The 20917-nt window shown below is 54.2% G+C and overlaps 1 protein-coding gene across 6 annotated transcripts; it reads right to left on the bottom strand.

Annotated features, from left to right (window-relative positions):
• Positions 1–301: 301 nt before the first annotated feature.
• Positions 302–14334, bottom strand: Gigyf1 (GRB10 interacting GYF protein 1). 6 transcript variants are annotated; one of them, XM_021254491.2, is made up of 28 exons: positions 14023–14294; positions 10162–10404; positions 9402–9547; positions 9266–9326; positions 9017–9132; positions 8794–8923; positions 8598–8693; positions 8388–8499; positions 8170–8278; positions 7770–7894; positions 7419–7589; positions 6960–7213; positions 6742–6850; positions 6007–6141; positions 5743–5843; positions 5390–5561; positions 5111–5277; positions 4880–4980; positions 4684–4800; positions 4479–4579; positions 4270–4352; positions 4052–4192; positions 3734–3970; positions 3318–3508; positions 3052–3212; positions 2795–2961; positions 2594–2723; positions 302–2489 (listed from the first exon to the last, which is right to left on the bottom strand). In XM_021254491.2, exons 5-28 carry the CDS (start codon positions 9049–9051, stop codon positions 2437–2439), a joined length of 3198 nt encoding a protein of 1065 aa, XP_021110150.2. In that variant the 5' UTR covers positions 9052–9132; positions 9266–9326; positions 9402–9547; positions 10162–10404; positions 14023–14294; the 3' UTR covers positions 302–2436. The 6 variants fall into 6 exon arrangements, with proteins under 6 accessions (XP_021110150.2, XP_087052476.1, XP_087052477.1 ...); XM_087196350.1 differs by lacking the exon at positions 10162–10404 and having other exon boundaries at positions 14023–14334; XM_087196351.1 differs by lacking the exon at positions 10162–10404 and having other exon boundaries at positions 3318–3505; positions 14023–14334.
• Between the last annotated feature and the right edge of the window lie 6583 nt (positions 14335–20917).

Below are 20917 nucleotides of genomic sequence, written 5' to 3'. Positions count from 1 at the left end.
ACCTCGTCTCCTCCCTTGCTTGTGTCTTCCTCCCTTTTCTGTTGAGGCCAGACAATGGATAAAGGGCCCTACCATAGGAAGACAATATAGGGCAAAAGTCTTCCTCCAGCCAGAGCTGAAGCCAGAGGCAGGAGACCCTCGGGCCCAAGCAGGGTCAGAGATGTTCCCTAGCGCCCCACTGTGGTCTCCCCTGGCTAGGCTGTGCTGTGGAACCTCACCTTAGCCCCTCTAATTCCCAGCCCTGAGCCTTAGCCACTCATCCCTCAAGACCCTCCCCCAAATAAAGCCAGCAGGAGCAGTGGACAGGGAGAACACACACCAAGTTTTATTAGGAGTATTTACACAGGGCAGGTGGAAGGGAAGTCACACAGGGAGGTGGGGCAAGAGATTGTGGGTACAAGGCAGACGTGGGAACACAGAATGACCCTTTGACTACCCCAATCCCAGGAGGAGGGCAGCAGGGCCCAGGAAGACTGGGACAGGACAGCAATGGGACCCTAGTCCCTGGGCGGGGCTCAGGGCTTGTAAACATTGACCACTCTCAGAGGGGATGGGGTGGGAGAGGGCTCCCCCTACACTTCCTTACAGGGTTAAGGCCTCTCCAGGCTCGTGGGCCCCCCAACTGAAAGTCTCTTTAGCTCTGGGGGAAAGGGGCAGGAAGAGACAGGAAGTGTCCCCCCTTCCCCTGCATTGGCTGTGGCAGGGGCAGGGCAGTTACATTCAGTCACAACAGGAGTCTCCCCTACCCCTCTAATGCCACCACACTGGCAAGAGGGAAGGGGGAGCTGGGGGCCAGCAGCAGCAAGACATTTCCCCCTGGCCCATCACCCCCTTATTGCTTTAGAGAGAATATTGTCTTTTCATGGACACTAACACTGTCAAAACCAGGGAGAAGTAGGTGGAGGGGCCCTGCAACCCCGAGGCCAGCTTTATCCCCAACACTGACCCAGTTGCCACTTTGGTGCAAAAAAAAAAAAAAAAAAATCCTCTCTGGAGATAGATGGGGAAAGAAACTGGGGCAGCTCCCCACTTCCCCAGGGCAGTAAGGAGCAATACATTCATGGAGGGAGGCAGCGGCAGTCTCGCCCTAATACTGCACTCAGCAATGAGGTCGATGGGAAAAGTTTGATGAGAACGCAAAAGATTAGACAAACTACAAAAAAAGAAAAAAAAAATGATGGAGACAAGCCCAGGCAGGGGTTAGAAGTCGGTGAGCAACAGGAGACGCACACCTCCACTCTCGACCCCAGCCTTACCCAGCATTTAAGACATCAAGGGGAGGCCTCTTGCTCCTCTCCCATTTGGTCAACGAGGGGTCAGGCGCAGAGCTGGGAGGTCCACACCCCACATGCACGGCCACGGCTGGCTGCAGGGCAGGGCTCTCTTCTGACAGTCCCCTGCACCGCAGCCTCAGCCCTGAGCCGCCCACTCCTGGCCCTTCGAGGCTCTCCTGCCCCTCTCGACAGGAAGGACTTGGCCATGAAGTGGTGCCGTCCCAGCTCCTGGAGGAATCGCTGTGCCCCTCCTCGGGGGGCAAGGCGGGGGCTTGGGAACCAAGGAATACATTCATGTGGCAAGGCAGGGAGCTGAGGCTTTCGGCTCACACCAGGCCGTCTCCCAAATGGCAGCGGTGGGGGAAGCCCCTCAGCAGGCCTGAGTCCGAGTCCCGCCCTGACAGAAGGCAGTCACCAACTGGCCTTTCCCCATCTCCCCATCAGCTAGCGCATGAAATGGCAGCTGGGGGCTGAGGTGACTTGTCCGATTTGTGCAACTTTCCCCCAAAGCAGCAAAGCCAAGGGGTGACTTTGGCCCCCACCCTGGACACAGTCACAGGGAGCTGTTCACAGCGGGTCCGGTGGGCAGGGCACTGAGGGGGTCTCGCTGTGCAAACTGCTGGCACCCCAGCTTTGTTACCCCGAAGCCCACCTTCCAAGGGCAGCAGGGTAAGTGCAGCCTAGGGGCCAGGCAGAACAGGTCCATGGGGCCTGTGTCCCCACTGCCCCAAAATAACAGTGTGTTTTTTCCTTTCAGCCTAACTTTTTTTTTCCATTATTTTTCATCATTTTTCTTAAAAAAAAAACCCCAAAAAACAAAAAACTTCCGTGGACCTTCTGTTATCACACCATCCCGAGGGACAAAGTGTGTCTAGAATCTAGGTTTTTTAACAAATCCTTTTGTCTCCTAAAGTTTTCTTCAGTCATTTAAAATTAAAACAAAACAAAACAAAACAAAAAACAAACCCTTCCCCCCAATCTGTAAAGTGCCTCGTGGTGGGTGAGTTAAGGTGCATCGTGTGGTTTGTAACAAGTGCTGGGGACCCTGCCCCTGCTTCCTCCTTTGCTCCTTCCTGGGAGCCTGCAGGCTAGAGACCCAAGGGTCCAAGCTGCGGCTGCCACTCCTGGCCTCCAGCCCAGGGGGCTAAGTGGGATGGGCTGGTCAGTAGTCATCCACGCTCTCGATCTCACCAGAAGGTCCGTGCAAGGAGTACCCTGAGGCAGGGAAGAAACAGGCGTGAGCTTCCTCAGGACCCTTGGACCCGTGAGAAGGGAGCCAGGCTCAAGCTCCTTTTGCGGCCCCTGGCCCCCATGCTCACCCAAGATGCTGGGGTCGGAGTGCAGCATCAGTGCCCGCCTCTTGGCCTTGGTGCCCTCTCCAGGGCCAAGTTTGGTGCTGTGGTTGGCCTGAAAGGCTGTCTGCAGGGAGGCACTGCTCAGCCACACCTCCTAAGGCAGCAGAGTGGAGAATGAGTCAGGAAGGTGCCAGGCACCCCTCCCCAGGGACCCTGAGAACTCACCTGTTGCTGATGCTGCCGCTGCTGGCTGGCTTTCTGCTTAGCCCTCCGCTCCAGGAACTGTTTGGCAAATTCTTTGGCTTCCAGCGTGTCCCCCAGGCAGGAACGGATATAATCATGGACATCATAGGGGGACTCCACCTCCTTGAGGATTGCGACAGCCATGGGCACTGCGGGGAGAGTGGGGCTGTGAGGCACACCTGGGCAGACCAGAAGCCCCGCCCACCAGCATGGCTGGCTGGGTGTGCACCATGCCCTACCGTCCAGGCTGCCCGTGGTGCTCAGGGTGTGTAGCATCTGCTCACACCACTGGGTGAAGCCGTCCTGGGGCCTGGGGATGCCCTGCAGCAGCTTCAATAGCTTCTCTTCTTCCTCTGTCTTTTTGCGAACAGGGCGACCTGACAGATGGCTGTAGGAGTCACTGGTGGGTGGGTGGGGGAGCATGTAGGAAATTGGAGGCCAGAGGTCAGCCTGGGGTTCAGCACCCCCTTATCCCATCCCTTGGACCTCCAGGTCCCACACCCACCTGAGGGACGGGCTGCTCCGACTGTTCTTCAGGCCGAGGCCACGGGCCAGGCTTCCACTGCTCTTGAGGGGATCCTCCCAGAGCCCCAGGCTGCCACCGCCACTGCCCCCACTCTTGTCAGGCCCGCCCCACAGTGGCCCGGCCTCAGAAACCCATTGGTTCAGGGGGGCAGCGCCCAGGCCCCCAAGCTGCTGAGATGGCAAGAAGTCAGGGGCTCCAATCAGGAAGCCAAGAAAGCTAGGCAGGCCAACTTGTTTAGGTGCCACAGGGAGGGAGGAGTCGAGAACCACATAGAAGAGCTCTCAAACCACACCACGAAGGAGGTATAGAGGAAGGAGCCTGGGCCCAGTGGCCACCTCGCACCCGGCCGGCCCACCCTGTATCCCTGCCCATCAGTGGGGGCCCGGCCTGCTCACCGAGCGGTGGTTGGGGGCCTGGGCCCTTGGCGGCTCCCGGGGCACAGGCGGCTTGTGCAGCTGCCGCTCACCCTCCAGCTGCAGCTCCAGCAGCGTCTTCATGGACAGGCCCTGCTTAGCCAGGCCAGCCCAGAGTGGGGGTGGTGAGCTGGGTGCAGGCGGCACAGGGACTGCGGCTGATGCCTGTTGCTGCTGCTGCTGCTGCAACAGCTTCAGGAGCAGCTCTTGCTGCCGCACCTGTCAAGAGGAGGGGACACTTGGTGAGTGGGGTCAGCAGCAGCCCCAGCCCTGGGCAGCCACTGCGGTAGGGGCACTGACCTGCTTGCGCCGAAAGAGCTCCTCCTCCTCCTGGCGACGCTTGTGCTCTTCTTGCTGCTGCTGCCGGCGCTTTTCCTCTCGGCGCTTGCGCTCCTCCTCCTCCCGCTTCGCCCTGAGCTCCACTTCTCTGCGCTCCTGGAACTGAGCAGGGGTGGATCAGAGAGGGGGCATGCAGCCGACCTCAGCCAGCCTTCCTTCCAGCCCAGGCCACTACTCACTTTATGCTGCAGCTGGAGCTGTTCTAGGATTGGACCCTGAGTTGAAGAGTTAATTGGTATGTCCCAAAGACTGGCCTCACCACCTGCAGAAGGCACAGGGAGCTGTAGGAGGGCACTCAGGCCCGGCTCCAGACCCAGAGAGCGGCAGCATGAGGATAACAGGCAGACCCGGCCCCATCTCACCCAGAGCCGGCCTGCTGGCCACTCACCAGACTGTGATGAGGCTGAGGTATGTACATCCCAGAGGGGGCTTGAATCCGGCACCGACATGGACCGGCTAATTGTCGGAAGCAGGTTCTGGTCCCCACCTCTGAGGAGTAAACCACTGACTCTCAAGGTCCTGTGCCCACTTCTGTTTGGCCTCCCTTCCCCTGGCTCCATCCTGAGAACCCAGATACCCATGGCCACACAGACCTGGAAGGTTTGAGAGCCTGGAGCTGCTGCAGAAATGTAGTAAGCTGTTGCTGCTGCGGCGGTGCCAGGTCCCCCATAGCTGCCTTTTCCCGGAGCGAACACGGCGGGAGCTGGCGGCTGTGGAGACAGATGGCACAGCAGTGGGCCACAGAGTACCACTGCCTGGCCTGAGGGCCAAGCCTGGCAGCCCCCGTACCTGCCAACCAGCTGAAGGAACTGCTGGTGCTGCAGCTGCTGGTACAAGGCCGCCGCGGCCAGCTCCTGCTGCTTCTTTAGCCGCTCCTGGTCCATGTTTCCCTGCGTGGGACAAGAGCTGCCCAGTGTGCACGGCAGGGAGGATGGCCCCTGGGGTCCTGCCTGCTTCTGCTAGTCTGCCATCTCCCACCAGCCTTCCCTGCAATGGGCAGCAGAGAAACATCGTGCTCACCAGCAGTGGGGGTGGCGAGGGACCCGGGGCAAAGGGCACACGGCCCCACATCTTGATCACTTCTCCCAGAGGCTGGAAGCCCTCATCACAGCCCCGCTTCACCAGCAGGGACATGGAGAAGTAGCCGGCCTGGAACCATTCTGCCATTTCCTGGGTTGTGAAGGGGCCTGGGGAAAGCACAGGAGGGAGGCAGGGGACAATGGCACTAGGGTCAGAGGGCTCACTGATAACACCTTGAGCAAGAAGCATTTAGCACAGCCCTCCTGCTCCCACAGCTACCTTGGATCTCCCCCTGCGGGTCCTTATAGAACCACTTGCGGGCAGCGCCATGGCTGAGGGGAAGGGCAGTGGCAGCTGTGGAGTGGCGCAGGCCCTGGGTCTGCATGGCGGCCGTGAACTGCTCCTCCTCCAGGGAGCTGTCCTGCAGGGAGGCCACCAGCTTCTCTGCCTCCTGGGAGCCCAGAAGAGAGGCAAGGCTGAGCCATTCAACCACAGCAACATCAGCATGGGAGCATGGGGCTGGCGTGGGTGAAAGGGGCCGTGAACCAGGCAGGAGAGAATCTGGAGAACGGTAAAGTCCAGGATGGGAACAGATAAGCAATGACATCCTGCTTGCTTCAGCATCCCTGTACCTGCTGCAGATGCTTCAAACCTTCTTCATCTTCCAGATCTCCAGGGGGCGCAGGGGGTGAGCCAACACCAGGGCTCAGCTGGATTCTCCGCATGTCATCTCCTAGAAGAAGCAAAGAAGGAAGTACGGGAATGCAGAGAAGGGGACAAGACAGTCCCCGACCCACCCTCCAAACAAATGGATTCTTGCTACAGCCCCCAATACCAGCGCCCTGTGCACTTCTTTTCCACCAGTCCCGCCCCATAGGCACCCTCACCATACCTACCTTCAGCTGCAGGAAGTTCCTTCTCCACAGCTTCGTCACTCTCCCCATTCGTGCCCCAGAGTGGGCCCAAGGTGGGCAGTGGGGACGGAGAGCTGGACTTCTCTGGAGGAGGCAGTGGGGGCAGCTCCTTCCCACCTGGAGGAGAAGGATAATCCGAAAGCCGGGCGTGGTGGCACATGCTGGTAATCCCAGCACTCTGAGAGGCTGAGGCAGGAGGACTACAAGCTCAAGGCCAGCCTGGGTAACTAAATGACTTAGCTAGACCTTGTCTCAAAATAAAAAGCAAAAAAAGGACCAGGGATGTAGATCAGTGGGAAGTCCCCTGGGTTGAATCTTTGGTACCACAAAAAACAGAATGATCACCAGAACTCAAAACCAAAGCACAGAGGGCTCTGCATGCAAGGTGGTGCAAACCACCATCTGCAGCCTCAGGCAGCGCATCCATCCTTGCACCAAAATCTGGGAGTGCAAACGTCTTGCCACACAGCAGCTCCCTGGTCCGGGCTGCAGAACGTGAGCAGGCGTGTGCTCCACGGAGCCTCACAGGGATCTCAGGTTGTCCTCACCGTATGTGATCTCACCTCATGTGCTTTCTAATGCTCCGATACCCTCCCCACACCTCTGAGCACTTGCTCAGCTTGTGGTCCTCAGCAGCCTGCCCCTATAGCTAGGTGGGCAGCCACCCCCTTGCCTGCTGACCGATTCCTCCTCCACCGGTGCAGGCCCACAGCTCACCGGCCTCAGGTCGCTCCTCATCCAGCCCTTCTGAAGGCTCTTCCTCCTCCTCCTCCAGGCCCTGGAAGTCGAGCTCTTGCTCCTCAGGAATGGGGTCCTTGGGGCCCTTCTGGGTGGGCAAGGGGCAGAAAGCACATGGTAGGGGGGGCAGGGGCCCCAAATGGGGCATGCATCTCCCCACCCTCTGATCAGCCCACCTTGCCTCTCCTCGAAGATACCTTGAGAGGCAAGAAGGCCCCAGAGGCATCGAAGGTGCCCATCTCTTCATCCTCATCATTGAGGCACCACTCTGGGAGTCCGTCCTTGTCGTCGTCAAAGCCATCAGGCCCATGGCACCTCCGGAGGTGAGAGCTGCCTCCCCCACCCCGCCCCTCCTCTTCACCACACCCTCCTCGCTCCCCTCGCATATCAAAGTCAAACTTTCGACGCCGCTCCCCATGTTCCCGCCAGCCAGCAGAGCGGGGGCCGCCATCTGGAAGGAAAAGGGAAACTGGCACCCAGAGCAAGGCAGTATCGTCCCTCATCTGCCATTCACAGGACACCCCAGGAATACCAGCATCACCAACACTGTTCTCCCACCCAGCCCCACCCCAGCAAGCCTTCTGCTCCCTCCTCTTGGCCACAGGAGTGCACTTTCCCGCTCTCGAAGCCCACAGCACCAATTTGACTGATCTTACCAGGACTAGTGGAGCGCCAGCGATCACCATCTCGCCGGGGTCCTGCCCCAAGTCTCCAGCTGCCCTCTTCCTCCTCCTCCTGCTCCTCTCGAAGTGAGCGCCAGTTCTCACTGTCTGAGCGGGCGTGCTCCTTCCTTGGGCCAGCCCCTCCCTCCTCAAACCCAGATCTCGCTGGCCATGGGAAGAGAGGCGGCACAGTAAGCAGGACGGCTGCCCTGGGACCTGGAAGTCTCTTAACCCTGCTTCAGGCCATCCTGCCTCTACCACTGGCCCCATAAACTTCCCCCTATCTGGGGGCACCCATCTCAGTCGCCCCCCCACCTCTGGCCACCAGGCTTGCCACTCTCATACCTCCATCCCTCCTTGCCGGCTTCTCAAACCGCCTCTCACCTCTGCAGGAGAGAAAGGTGTTGGTCAAAAACAGTCCATGTCCCTCCCAGCCCTGTAGGACTGTTACACACCTTGTCCACTCTGCCCTGGGATGGGGGGAGAACAGACGGAAGGGGGCGTGGAATCAGGCTCAAGAGAAAGGAACACAAAAGACCATACGGAACAGATCACAGGACAAACAGACCCCAAGAGAATCAGAAGCAAAGGACAGGCTGGGCCTGGCAGGTCAGTGGGGACAGAAAACTCTGACAAGGGCTTATCTGGTGGATCTCTGCTAACTCTCAGCCTCCCTTCACAGACTCTGGCCCAGCCCTGGACTCCTCCCTGGCTCTGCCTCCATGCCACCTCCTTCCAGCCCCACCTGTCATCCCAGCTCTGGCTTCGCTGGATCTCCCGGGGATTTCGTCCAAAGGCTCCATCGCCTTCTTCAATGCTTCTTTGGTAAAAGCAACTGTCACCACGGCCACGGCCTGGACAAGGACACAAACCTGGATCTGAAACCTGCCAGAGTATCTCTCCATGACCTAGGGACCACAGGCTCACCCCTCCCCACCCCTGAATCTGCAATCACTCCTCTACCTCGGCTTCTCGTGCTGCCCCTGCCACGGGAGGTGCCAGCCAGGGGGGGAGCAGCCCCTTTTCCCATCAACCTCAGCACAGCCACGCTGTTCACTGACAGGGAGAAGTTCCTCTGAGGAGGGAGCCAGGGGCGGGAGTGAGGACCCCAGCACCTGACCACCCCAGCTCCCCAAATCTGACCCCCACATCCTCGGCCTGGCCTGGCCCCACCTGCTCCTCCTCGGTCAGAGGCTCCAGAGCCAGTGGCTGCAGCGGCTCCTCCTGCAAAACCGCAGCAAACTCCTTGTCCTGAAGTTCTTCAGGGACCTTCGGTGGGGCAGGAAGGCCAAGACACCATGGTTCAGGGATTCTCCCAGCTGAGGCTACGAAGGTGTGGACGCCACCTCCCCCCGGGCGGCCACCATACCTTGTCCTCCTTGATGTAGAGGGCCAGCATCTCCTCTCGCCCGTAGCGGTAGTCAGCCAACTTGTACTTGGGCATGGCAGGGGAGGGGGGTGGTGAGGCCACACTGCCTCCACTGGAAAGGGCCCTCAGCCTGCAGCAAGCACAGAAGAGAGCGCCCATGGTCCCAGCAGCCCTGCTCCTCTTCCCCAGCATGGCCACACCAGCTTCAACACGTGTGACTCACCACTCAGGCCCAAAGTTGAGCGTCTCTGCTGCCATTGTGGAGCTGAGGTGCTTCCCAGAGGTCACCGTCAGGGGATGAACAGAGTGGGGAGGACCTGGTGTGCACCGTCCAAACACCTGTGGGGCCACGGGCACACAGGGCATGAAGCCATAGAGCCTCTGTGCTTGGCTGCTGGTCCCCACCTTGGTGGGCACTGTACTGGGCACCTTGGGCTAGCGCATGGGTCACCAGGGCTGGGAAAGGGCTCACCTAAGCCACTGGCAACTCACACCATGAATTCACAGAAGTTGAGTCGCTGCTGCCGACAGACCTGGGAATGTAAGGAAATAGGGAAGTTAGAGGCCCTCCTGCCTCCACAGGGCACCTCCTGGAGCTCAGCACTTACCTGGCAGTCTTGTAGGGGAAGCAGTTGGGAGGTGGACCCTCTTCAGGCAGAGGGCTGGTGCTGAAGTGAACTAGGGTCCCCAAGCCACTGGCTAGTGGTCTGGCCTCAGTACCTCCCCAGAGGAGCTTTCACTTCTGGCAAAGATCCTTAAGGACAAGCGAGGAGAAGGGGTTAAATTCATGGGTCAGATGGCATCCCTATCTCTGGCCACCCTCTGCCCTGCAGGACTGGAGAGGTGCCCAGCTGCTGAGGGCACAGGCAGGACACTAGCAGGATGCTGAGGGGTGGCCGAGAACACACCGAGCCTGGCCTCACATCATCTGCACTCTAACCAGGAAGCTAAACAGTAAGTGCAGCAGAGAATTCAGTAATAAGGTGATTAAGGTAGGCATGGTCATTCAGTGCCATAAAACAAGAAAAAAGGCCACCAGAACCACAGATGTCTGGTAGAGAAAAAGGTCATGGCCCGAAGAATTAGACATAAACCTGGGAGCAAAACTACTTTCCTCAAGGAAAAAAATCAGACTGGCTGCTCTGACACTGGAATCTAGGCACTGGGTCAGGGGAGGAACCAGCAGAAAAGAGGCAAGAACTCCTCCAGGGGCAAAGACAGTCACACAGGAGCCTGGCCAAGGCATCTCAGGGCTGGTTTCCCCAATAGGAATACACACCCAGGACCCCTGCCCCAGACCAACAACAGCTGCTCCAATGAAAAGCTGGGGGAACAATGCCCTCAGATAAGGCTGGAGAGTTCCCTCACCATAGAGCAGAAAGCGGGTCAGAGTCACAGAGGATGACAAGAGGCGGTGGCGGCGGTAGCAGCGACCAGTTCCTCTAAGGAACAACGGAGGAGACTCTCAGGAGAGGGCTCATCCCTGACAGGACGGAAGTGGAAGACGAAGGGCAGGCAGTGTCCAGGGGTGCACGAGGGCTCCGTCACTGGCTGGGAAGGAGGCTGGGGTGGCACACCTCTGCAGTGCCCATCCACTCCAGGATGCCAGGTCTGTGGGGAGGAGGGGAGGTTTCGACCAAAGGCCTAGGACGGGTGCTCTCGCCCGCAGTCAAAAAGCAAAGCACGATGACTGACACTGGGCCTGCCCAGAATCACAGCACCCAAGAATCTAGAGTGAGACATCTAAGCTGGCTAAGCTCCCAGCCTGGCATCTCTGCTCCTCCAGAGCTTCAGCGACACACATCACAGCTTCTCCTCCGCCTGTGTTAAGAGGAGGCCACAACCCTTGGGCAATCTGGCAACTGGATAGACATGAAGACACGGTAAGCAAAAGAAGCCAGTCACAAACACCACCCTAGAGGACTCCTCTTGTACAAAGGACCCAGGGCAGGAAAATCAGAAGGGGTGTGGAGCTGTGGAATGGGTCTAGGGTTTCAGCAAAGAATGAGGAGAAAGTTCTGGAGATGCTGGTCTGCTGGCGTGGCGATGGCTGCACAACACAGCAGAGAACGTAATACCTCAGAACCGCACACTTATAGTCAATGGTGAATTTTGCATCACTAATAAAAAAGAAAGCTTTAGTGAGACCCAGGTATAGCACAGTGGTAAAGCACATGCTTAGCATACATAAGGCCCTGAGTTTCATTCCCAGCACTGCAAAAAATAAGAAAGAAAAAAAGCTTCAAGAGAAAACAGCCCTTGGGGAGATAACCATTTCATACCTAAGCCATCCCTACTGCAAGAAAAACACCCCATTCCTTCAAACAACCCCCAAGACAGGCAGTTTTGAGCCTCCTCAGTTCGTCCCAAGTGAACAGATGCTAATCCTGGGGGCACAGAAGAGCTGCAAGCTGGGACAAGGGAGAAGAGAAGGGGCAGCAGGCAGGATCACTGTGCCTCCTCCCCTCGCTTGGCTCCCCTGGTTGGGAGGAAGCAGCAGAGGTAAACTGACAGGAGGCAAGGGCCCAAGAACCAAGAGCAGAGGAAGACAGAGCCCGCAAAGCAGGGACCAGGCCACCCCTCCCCAAAATGGGACTCTGCCCCATACTGCCTGGAAGCAGAGGGTTCTTGGCTGGGGGCGACTCTGCTCCCCAGAGTTTTGGCAATGGCTGGAGAGACATTCAGGGCAATCTCAACTGGGCTCAGGGATGCTACTAGAATCTTTTAGCTAGAGACTGAGGATCCAGCAAGATACTCTACAATGCCCGGAGACCCCAAGACAAAAAAATATCTGGTCCACAATGGCAGCAGTGGAGAAATCCTCACCCACAAGTCCAGCAAAGCCTACTTGGTGTTTACGGGGAGAATGTAAGACGGAGAACCAAGTGTCTGCTCATTCATTTTCCCCTCTGAGCTGCAGTGAACGATTCCTTAATTACACTGTCCCATGAGAAAACTCTGAAGTCCTGCCAGAAGAGGAATCCCTGAGAAAAGAATAGATCAAAAAAAAAAGAAAGAAGAAAACCACCAATGACCCCAAGTTCATCCATCACATTCTGCAGGCCAAGCATTTGGATCCCTTTCTAATGAAGAAAGGGCTGGGAGAAGTGGCAGGCTAGGACCAGGGACTCTGTCCCTTCCCACCTCACCTTTTCCTGGCTGGTGGGCTAAGGGTCTCCTCTTTGTCACAGGCCCACACCAGCTTGTCACCCAGCCCTCATCATGACTACCTCAGCTTCTGGCCCCTGCCCCCACCCTTCTCTTTCAGGCCTCAGTGTACCCTTACTGCCCTAGGATCTGAATTACTGCTATTAAAAGGCTGCCCCCTGCTGGAGGCAAGAGGAGAGGGCACATGCTAGCTGCTCCCAACTGGCTTGAGGGACCCTCAAGCCTGTGCTCTGGGGTTCAGACCTCATGGGAGAAGGAAAAGATGCAAAGAATGGGTGTTCCCAGCACAACACGCTAAGTTAAGAACATTATTTCCTTACTCCATCACCCCTAAAATTAGCCCCAATCCAGAGCAATGTTCCTTGGCACCGCGCAGTACCACTGTTAACAGAAGCAAGCAGAATCCCCAGTGTCCCAACACAACAACCGCCGGCCCATGCCTGTTGGAGGTGACTGGGCCCTTTCTCAGGATGGAATTGTCTTTCACATGGGCTGGGATGAGGACTCAAGAGGCTGAAATGGGCTGCAGCCTGAGTTCCTGGGCCAGTCAGTTCTCCCAGCTCTCTGTAATTGTGTACTAGTTAGCAGTTTTCAAAGCATTTTTACACTTTACTTCATCTGATTCTTTCTGCCCACTTGCCCAGCCTGGGGCTCTAGCCAGGGAAAACAAGGCAGGGAGGAGAAGCTGCCAGGTCAGGGCACCCCCACGTCCTCAACACTACCCAAGACTGGAGAGAGGGCTCTGAGGCTTCCCTGGAGAACTGGAAGCCATTTTTCATTTTTCAGACTTAAAATCTTTCACATGTCTCCTCTTGGCAACTTTTCTCCTCTAAAGTGAGGCCATTTTTTCTAACCCAAACTCCAACCACAGACAAAAGCACGGCGGGGGGGGGGGCAACACAGGATCCCCAATCCATCAAATCACACACAGTACCAATGGGTCCACTGGCTGACAAAGCCAGTCTAGAAATCTAAGCACACAAGCCACTGGATTACAATCAGGATCTGGGACCCACGTTTCTGGTCCGAAGGCAATGGCAGGAACACAAAAGTCCTGAGGCTTCCTCACATCCTTCCCAACTGGAGGACCAAGATTTAGGACTACAGGGGAGCAGGGCTAGAGGGTCGCAGGCCTAGGACTGCAAGGAAAGGGAGATGGGAAGGAGGCAGAGTCCAAACTCCCACTTGTAAGCAGCAAAGGGGAACAGCTAACTGATCCCAGGCATGGGTGGATAGTTGAGTGGAAGAAGCTGGCATGGCAAGGAGGGCGATCTTTGGGAAAGCAGCACTCTGAGAAGCAAGAACAGAAGACTGGGATGGGTGGAGGAAAAATCCGACCAGTTAGATTATTTAGCGTTTCCCAGTGGCCGGCACTGGAGTGAAACAAACCCGTAGCTAGACTGGGAATTGTAGTAACAGCTGGGTCAGGGAGGAGACACGAAGCTCTCTTTCAAGTTTCTTGAAAAAAAAGGGGGGGGGGCGGTGAGTGGCTGTACCCAGGTAGGTGCTGCATTAAAGGCACGGGCTGGGAAGGGCTGGGCCTGGCCTGGCGATGCCAGGGAGACCCGTAGCCCCTGCTCAAGGCAGGTGTTTCCCGCGGCTGGGTTAACAGGGAAGGGGACCCTGATGACCAAGCACTAAGGTGGCCGCTTGAGATGCAAGAAACGTAGATGAGGAGCCCGACGGGGTGCTCGGGTGGAGGGGAAGCTTCCATGTTTACCAAACTGGCGGAGTGCTTGGACTGGGAGCCCCGCAAGGCAGGCCCGGCTCGCGGAGAGGGGGACACAGCGGCGCGCTGCGGACACCTCCGGGGAGCGCGGGGCGCGCACCCCCCCCCGTTGGGGCCCCGGGCCGGGGGGGGGCCCGAAGGGAGTAACCGTTAGCGCGCGCAGGAGGACGGCATGCCCTTCAGGGAGGGGCACAGGTGCGCGGGGCGCGGCCGCCGCCGGGGCTTGGGGCCGGGGGACCAGGCGGTGGCGGGACGCGGGCCCGGTTCCCGCGGGCTCGGGGCCGCCGGCGTCGGGGGCGGGCCTGCGGGGCTGGGGTCTGCCGGGAGCTTACCGCGGGCGGGAGGTCGGGCGCGGGGTCCCGGACGGAGGGGACGCGCGGCGGCGGTGGCGGTAGCGGTGGCGGCGGCGGGCCAGGGCCAGGGCCAGGGCCGGGGGACGGCGGCGGCGGCTGCGGCGGCGGCGGGGAGGGGGCGCAGGCGCTCCCGCGGCGGCCGCTCCTCTCTGTTTGTGTTTGTAGCAAGATGGCTGCCCGCCTCGCACCACGTGACGCGGACGCGGGGCCGCGGGGCCGCCCCCTCCGACACCGCGGTCGGCCTCGGCCTCTGCCGCCCGGCCGCTCCGACCCGCAGCCCGGCCTCGTGCGTGCCTGGCTGGGCGCGGCCCGGACCCCCGCCGCCCCCGGACCCCCCGCCACCCCGCCACCCCGGCACGTGACTCGGGAGCCCTGCGCGTCACGTGACGCGCGGTCCGCGGCGGCGGGCGGTGGGGTCCTCAGGGTGCGCGCTGCTTTGCCCGCATGTCCCCTGAGACCTAGGCTGAGGCCACCGGCGTCCCCCAGGAAGCCTGCCTGGGTTGAAGGAACCAAAAGAAAATCCAGAAGTCTACCTTCCTCACTCGCCGTGGAGGCTATTGATTCGCAAAGGGCGCGAGGCAGCCAGACTGGCAAGACCTGGAGTGTCTTGACTCGTGCTTGGGAGCCTCAGTTTCTCCTGTTTAACTTTTAAAAATTAATTTATTTTCGGTAATACTGGGGATTGAACCTAGGGCCTTTGTACTGAGCTACATCCCCAGCCCTTTTGATTTTTGATTTTGAGGTAGCTAAATTGCCAAGTGCCCCAGGTTGGGCTTAAACTTGGCAGTCCTCATGCCTCTGCTTTCCACCGTGCTGGGATTGCAGGCGCGGGTCACCATTCCCAGTATAAAGAGCAGTTTTTTGTGGGGTTTTTTTGGTTCCGGGGATCGAACTCCGGTCCTTGCGCTTGCAAGGCAGGCGGCGGAACCACTGAGCTAAATCCCAGGCCTTAAAGAGCCGTTTTAATACTGCTCTGTGCCCCACTCCCACTCAGGTCTCCCACTCCCTTCAAGGAGTCCTGGAAGAATTAAAATAAGTGAACGTGAAAGGCTTTGAAGGGGGGAACCGCTATGCAAATGTGAGACCTAAACGGAAAACCCTTTTGTTTAAAAGAGTTTCTCAAGAATGATTTCTCTAAAGCACCTTAAACTTTTCAAGATGCAAAAGCCCTGTGTGTCCTTGTACCATTTTCTTCGAAAGGTGCTCCAGAAAGTACACTTTACTTCCCTGCTTCTTAAAACTGCTCCTTGCCACCCAGGCCAGAGACCTGGGGTTCAGGTGCCTCAGATCTGGAAGCCATCAGCGCTACGTGAAGGGGCTCCGTTCCTGCACCCCAGAAGGCTGGACATTTGCAGCTGTAGTGTCTGCTTTTCACACTTCTTGCCTTTCCTGCAACCAGGGTTTCTGCTTCAGTGTTGTCACTTTGCTTGCTCACAGGCTGGAAGGTAGCAGTAGTTAAGAAAAAGAAAGGGTCCTAGCATGAAGGGAGGCTGAGGCAGGAGGATCAAGAGTTCAAGGACAGAAAAATTACAATATCTTACCTTTTAAGAGTTATATCTAAAATTTCTGAATGCTATAATTTTTGTGGCTTCTTTAAAGAGTGGTGTTTTAAATAGTTTAATAGTTCAGTGAAGAATTCTCATTTTAAAAAAAAGTTGAAGGACAGCCTGGGTAACTTAGACCCTGTCTAAAATCTCAAAAATGATAAAAAAGGGTTGGGGTGTAGCTCAGTGTGAAGGCCCTGGATTCAATCCCCAGTACCATTTTATTAAAAAGAAAGGAAGGGGGCCAGGGATTTAGCTCAGTGGTTCTGCTGCCTGCCTCACAAGCACAAGAATCCGAGTTTGATCCCTGGTACCAAAAAAAAAAAAAAAAAAAAAAAGGAAGGAAAAGAAAAGGAGAAAAAGAGAAACAGGTCTCATCGGTCCTGACTATGGCCCTAGGCAAGGTAACTCTCTTTGGATTGGAAGACACTTAACACAGAACTGGTGCAGGGCAAGACCAGCAGGAATATCAGCTGATGTGGCCTCCTGGGTTCTTCAGAGTCCCTGAAACTAAATATTCAAGGCTGTTCACACTGGTTGAAAGTGTATTGATAGGCTGGGGTGTAGCTTAGTCCTAAAGTGCTTTCTTAGAAAGTATGAGGACCTGAGTTTGAGCCACAGCCACTGCCTTAAGGAAAAAAAAATATCCAAGCTTGAGTCCCAAAATTCTAGAGTTTGCATGTGAAAATTCAACTAGAATAAAGTTTGTAAACTCATAGCAGCTGTTGTTGTTTTTCCCTAGCTCAAAAAGCTTTTGTTGCTGGGTGTGGTGGCTTGAGCCTGTGATCCCAGCACTCAGAAGGCTGAGGCAGGAGGATCACTTCAAATTCGAAGCCAGACTGGGCTATATAAGAAGTTCAAAGTCAGCCTGAAATACATAGCAACACCTTGACCACCCCCCACCCTAAGTGTGAAGTACTCAGTTTGATCCCTGGTACCAAAAAAAAATTAAAAATAAAACAAAAAGCTTTCGTTTCATTTTGTTTCAACTTTCTAGATTGGAGCTGTGTTCTGGGTGGCTGAAGTTACCAGCAGCTTAACCACTGAACAAGTGAAGTCTTAGCATGTTTTAGCAGTTCCTAAGCAAATGTGAGACTGTAAATGTCGGTAGACAAAAATGGTCCTGGAGAAAAAAGGGGGCCACCAGTACTCAGGGGAACAGGAAGTAATGGCTCCTGTTTTGCTGGAGGGAAGGAAGGAGCTGGGTGGGTCTGGGAAAGTGGGTGTAGACTGGAGAGTACTGACTGTCCAGGCTGCTGGGAGAAAGCACCTGGAAAGAAATGAAGGTGAAATTTTGGTTGAGTCTCGATTGCCACTGGGAAAGTTTTGGTTTGGTTTTGTGGTGCTGGGGATCAAACCCAGGGCCTCCCACATGCTAGCTAAGCGTTCTACTCCGGAGCTATAGGCCCACCTCAAGTCAGTTTTTGAGAACGGCTTGCTCTGGAGCCCTGTAGCAGCAGCTGGGCCAGGAGAGCCCTCTGGCTGCAGAGTGGAATATTGGAATGGAAGGTCATTCCTAGGACTCCAGGGAACCAGTTTGTGACACTGACGTTGTGATAAATAATGTCCCCTACCTGTAAAATGAGAAAGGTGGCACTGAGAAAACTGAAGTGTATGAGCTCTCCCTTTGAGAAAGGAAATTCTGAAATCAAAACTTCGAGTCTACCTGGCCATGGCGGCAGGTGCCTGTAACCCCAGCACTAAGGAGGCTAAAACAGGAGGATGGCCAGGAGTTGGAGGCCAGCCTGAGCTACATTTTATGAGTTCAAGGTCAGCCTGAACTATACAGTGAGACTCTGTCTCCAAAAAGAACAAAACAAAACAAGACCTATGAGTCTCCCATACAAAATTTTCAAATTACCAACAAATCACTTGAACCTATTATGGTTTTGTTTATTCAGGCACAATGCTGTCCAATGTCTTGGTCTATGTTTTAAAAATCTGAAAGCTTTTGAATGGAACAGAGATTTGGTTTAGATGGTTGAGCAAGATAAAAGAGATACTTCAAGCAAAACCAAACAGCTAAGCTCAAGTTCTACCTTTCTTTCTTTCTTTTTACCTTTGCAGTGCTGGAGATGGAACCCAGGGGTTTACAGGTGCTAGTCAAGCACTCTACCACTAAGCTATACACACCAGGATCCTTTGCCTTTTTTTTTTGGTACCGGGAATCAAACTCGGGTCCTTACGCTTGCACAGCAGGCATCGAAACCACTGAGCTAAATCCCCAGCCCTCCTTTGCCTTTTTAAAATAATTTTTTGTGGTACTGGGGGATTGAACCCAGGACCTTCATGCTAAGTTATATTTTGAGACAGTAAGTTGCTCAAGCTGGGCTGAAATTTGCGATCCTCCTGTCTCAGCCTCCCAGAATTTTGGCCTGCCTTTTTTTAAATTATTATTAATGGTAGATTCCTTTGTGGTGTTTTCCTCCCATGAAATGCAAAGAGATAAGGACTGTCTAATGATCAAATTGGTTTATTACAGAGCCTGGTTTCACCTGAGTCTAAATGGTGACCCTTTATACCTATTTGGATAGCAGACTTTGTAAAACCTAAATATCTTGAAAAGATACACAATCTGAGTCATGTAGTGATTGGTCATATTCTGTGCTTATTGTTAGTTATCAGACATAACAGACCTTAAAACTAATTTTTGCATTCATAATTACATTCTGCCATGAGTTCTTTGTTGACCAAATACATATAACTGCTTAGAAGTAGGGGTGGTGGTGCATGTCTATAATCCCAGAACTTGGGAGGCTCAGGCAGGAGGATTCCTGAGTTCGAGGCTAGCCTGAACTACATAGTAAGACCCTGTCTCAAAAAAGCATTTATATCTCTGTCTGCTTGTCAAGTCACCTGTGACGTCTACATTGCTTAAGTCCACTGGTCCATTATCTTAGGTGACCTCTCAGCAGTCTGTGACACAGCTGGCCACTCCCTTCTCTAGAAATGCTCTCTTTGCCTTCCTGCCTTCCAGGACACTATACCTCCTTGGCTTTTCTTCTGCCTCTCGAACTCTTCAGCTCTTTCCTGGTCCCTTCTTTTTGCCCCAACCACCCAGCTTCTGTCCTTCAGCACCTGCCTCTTACACCAAGATATCAGCGCCACTGCTAGACATTCCTGCCTTAGCTTCAGCCTGTGCTTCCTCTGGAGAAACTTGGAGCCCTAAGAGCATACTGGCTGTTCCACCTGGGGGCACAACCAAGACCTGTATATACCCATCTCCCTTAGCATAGTTCACACTACAGTATTTTTTCCCCACTCCAGTACTCAGGGTTGAACTCAGGGCCTTCACATTGAGCCAGCACTTTTTTTTGGTACCAGGGATTGAACTTGGATCCTTGCGGTTTCGAGGCAGGCAGTGGAACCACTGAGCTAAATCTCCAGCCCTCTTGTTTTCTTTTTTATTTTGAGACAGGGTCTCACTAATTCACTAAATTGTTGAGGGTGAAATTGGTGATCCTCCTGTCTCAGCCTCCCAGAGTGCTGGAATTACAGGTGTGCGCCACCACACGTGGCTACTTCACACAATTTGCTCATCTTGTCTTTCACACCAAAATATGTGTTGCTTAGTCCAGTATTCTATAACCTGTATTTTTTTCCTTTTTTGGTACCAGGGATTGAACTCGGGACCTTGCACTTTCGAGGCAGGCACCGGAACCACTGAGCTAAATCCCCGGCCCCTTATAACCTGTATTTTAACAGCCTAACAGATTGATCCAACTCCGATTGCTCTGCAGTGTACCATAGTATGGATGTACCATAGTTTACTACTCACCAATTAAAAGACATCTGGTTTGTTCCCAAGTTGGAGCTGGTATAAGTAAAACTGCTGTGGATGTTGGTGTACAGGGTTTTTTTTTTTTGATACTGGGGATCAAACTCGGGTCCTTGAGCTTGCAAGGCAGGCAGCGGAACCACTGAGCTAAATCCTTGGCCCGGTGTACAGGTTTTTAAGTGCCCAGGAGTGTTCTTGCTGGGCCATGTGGGTATAGTATTTTTAGAAGAAATTGCAAAGCTATTTCGTAGAGTGACTGGACCATTTTACATTTCCATAAGCAGTGTATGAGTTCCGTACTTGTCCACACTTGGTATTGTCAGGATTTTGTATTTTAGCCTTTCTAAAAAGTGGGTGGCAGTGTCGCAGCATGGTTTCAATGTGCATTTCCTTAATGGCTAATGATACAGAACATTTATTTTGCTTTTGCATTATTGGGGATTGAACCCAAGGCCTTCACACTGAGGTACATTCCCAGTCCTTATATTTTTATTTATTTATTTTTGAGACACAGTCTAAATCACTAAGTTGCCCAGGCTGCACTTGAATTTGTAGTCCTCCTGCCTCAGCCTCCAAGTATACAGGATAGTGTAATCCCACGGTGCTTGGCTGAATGTTTTATGATGTGCTTATTTATCCTCTTTATACCCTTTTTTTACTGAAACACCCAAGATTTTTTTGCCTATTTTATAATTGTTTTCTAACTCTTGAGTTTAGAGAGTTCTTTATATATTCTGGATACAAGTCTGTTTTTGGCTATGTGCTTTGCAGTCAAGTTCTCCCAGCCTGTAGCTTCTGTTCTTAGCAAAATATTTGAAATTTTTATTAGTATAAGTTTACAGTACATGATTAAATTGTGGGTTGAAATTTTAATGAAATCCCATTTACCAGGGTTTTTTATGGTGCCTTTAGGACCATATCTTAAGAACTCTGCCTGACCCTACCTCTAAGATTACCCTACTATGTTTTCATCTAAAAAGTTTGGCTTTTTTTGAGACAGGGTCTTGCTATGTAGCCCAGGCTGGCCTCAAACTTGTGAGGATCCTCCTGCTTCAGCCTCCCAAGTGCTGGGATTACAGGCGTGCACCACGATGCCTGGCTCATCTAAACATTTTATAGTTTCAGATTTTATATTTTCATTTCCCATCCATTTTGCATTACTTAAGTTCATTTCTTTGCCTATTGTCCAATGACTTCAGCACCACTTGCTGAAAAGGCCATCCTTTCCCACTCAAAACTGGTTTTATAACCCTTGTCCAAAAAAAAAAAAAGACACAAATGAGTTGGCTTTCTTTGTGCCTTGCTGGCCTCTCTTTACCATTCTTTTTAATTTTGGGCCTATCATCAGCCAACACCATCCTTTCTTGATTTTTGCATTTATGTGTAAGTTTTGGGGTTTATTTTGAGACCTGGTCTGGCCATATAGTTCAGGCTGGCCTTGAACTATGTAGCCAGGCTGGTCTTGAACTCACAGCTATCCTCCCACCTCAGCCTTCCCAGTGCTGGGATTACTCTCCTGAGCCACCACACCTGGCTCCCTTGCCTTTCTATC

The sequence above is a fragment of the Heterocephalus glaber genome, unplaced genomic scaffold (genome assembly GCF_053883595.1).
Source record: "Heterocephalus glaber isolate CG9 unplaced genomic scaffold, H.glaber_assembly_v1.0 deba00001610, whole genome shotgun sequence".
Lineage (NCBI taxonomy): Eukaryota > Metazoa > Chordata > Mammalia > Rodentia > Bathyergidae > Heterocephalus > Heterocephalus glaber.
This window is presented reverse-complemented; position numbering and strand designations above follow the sequence as displayed.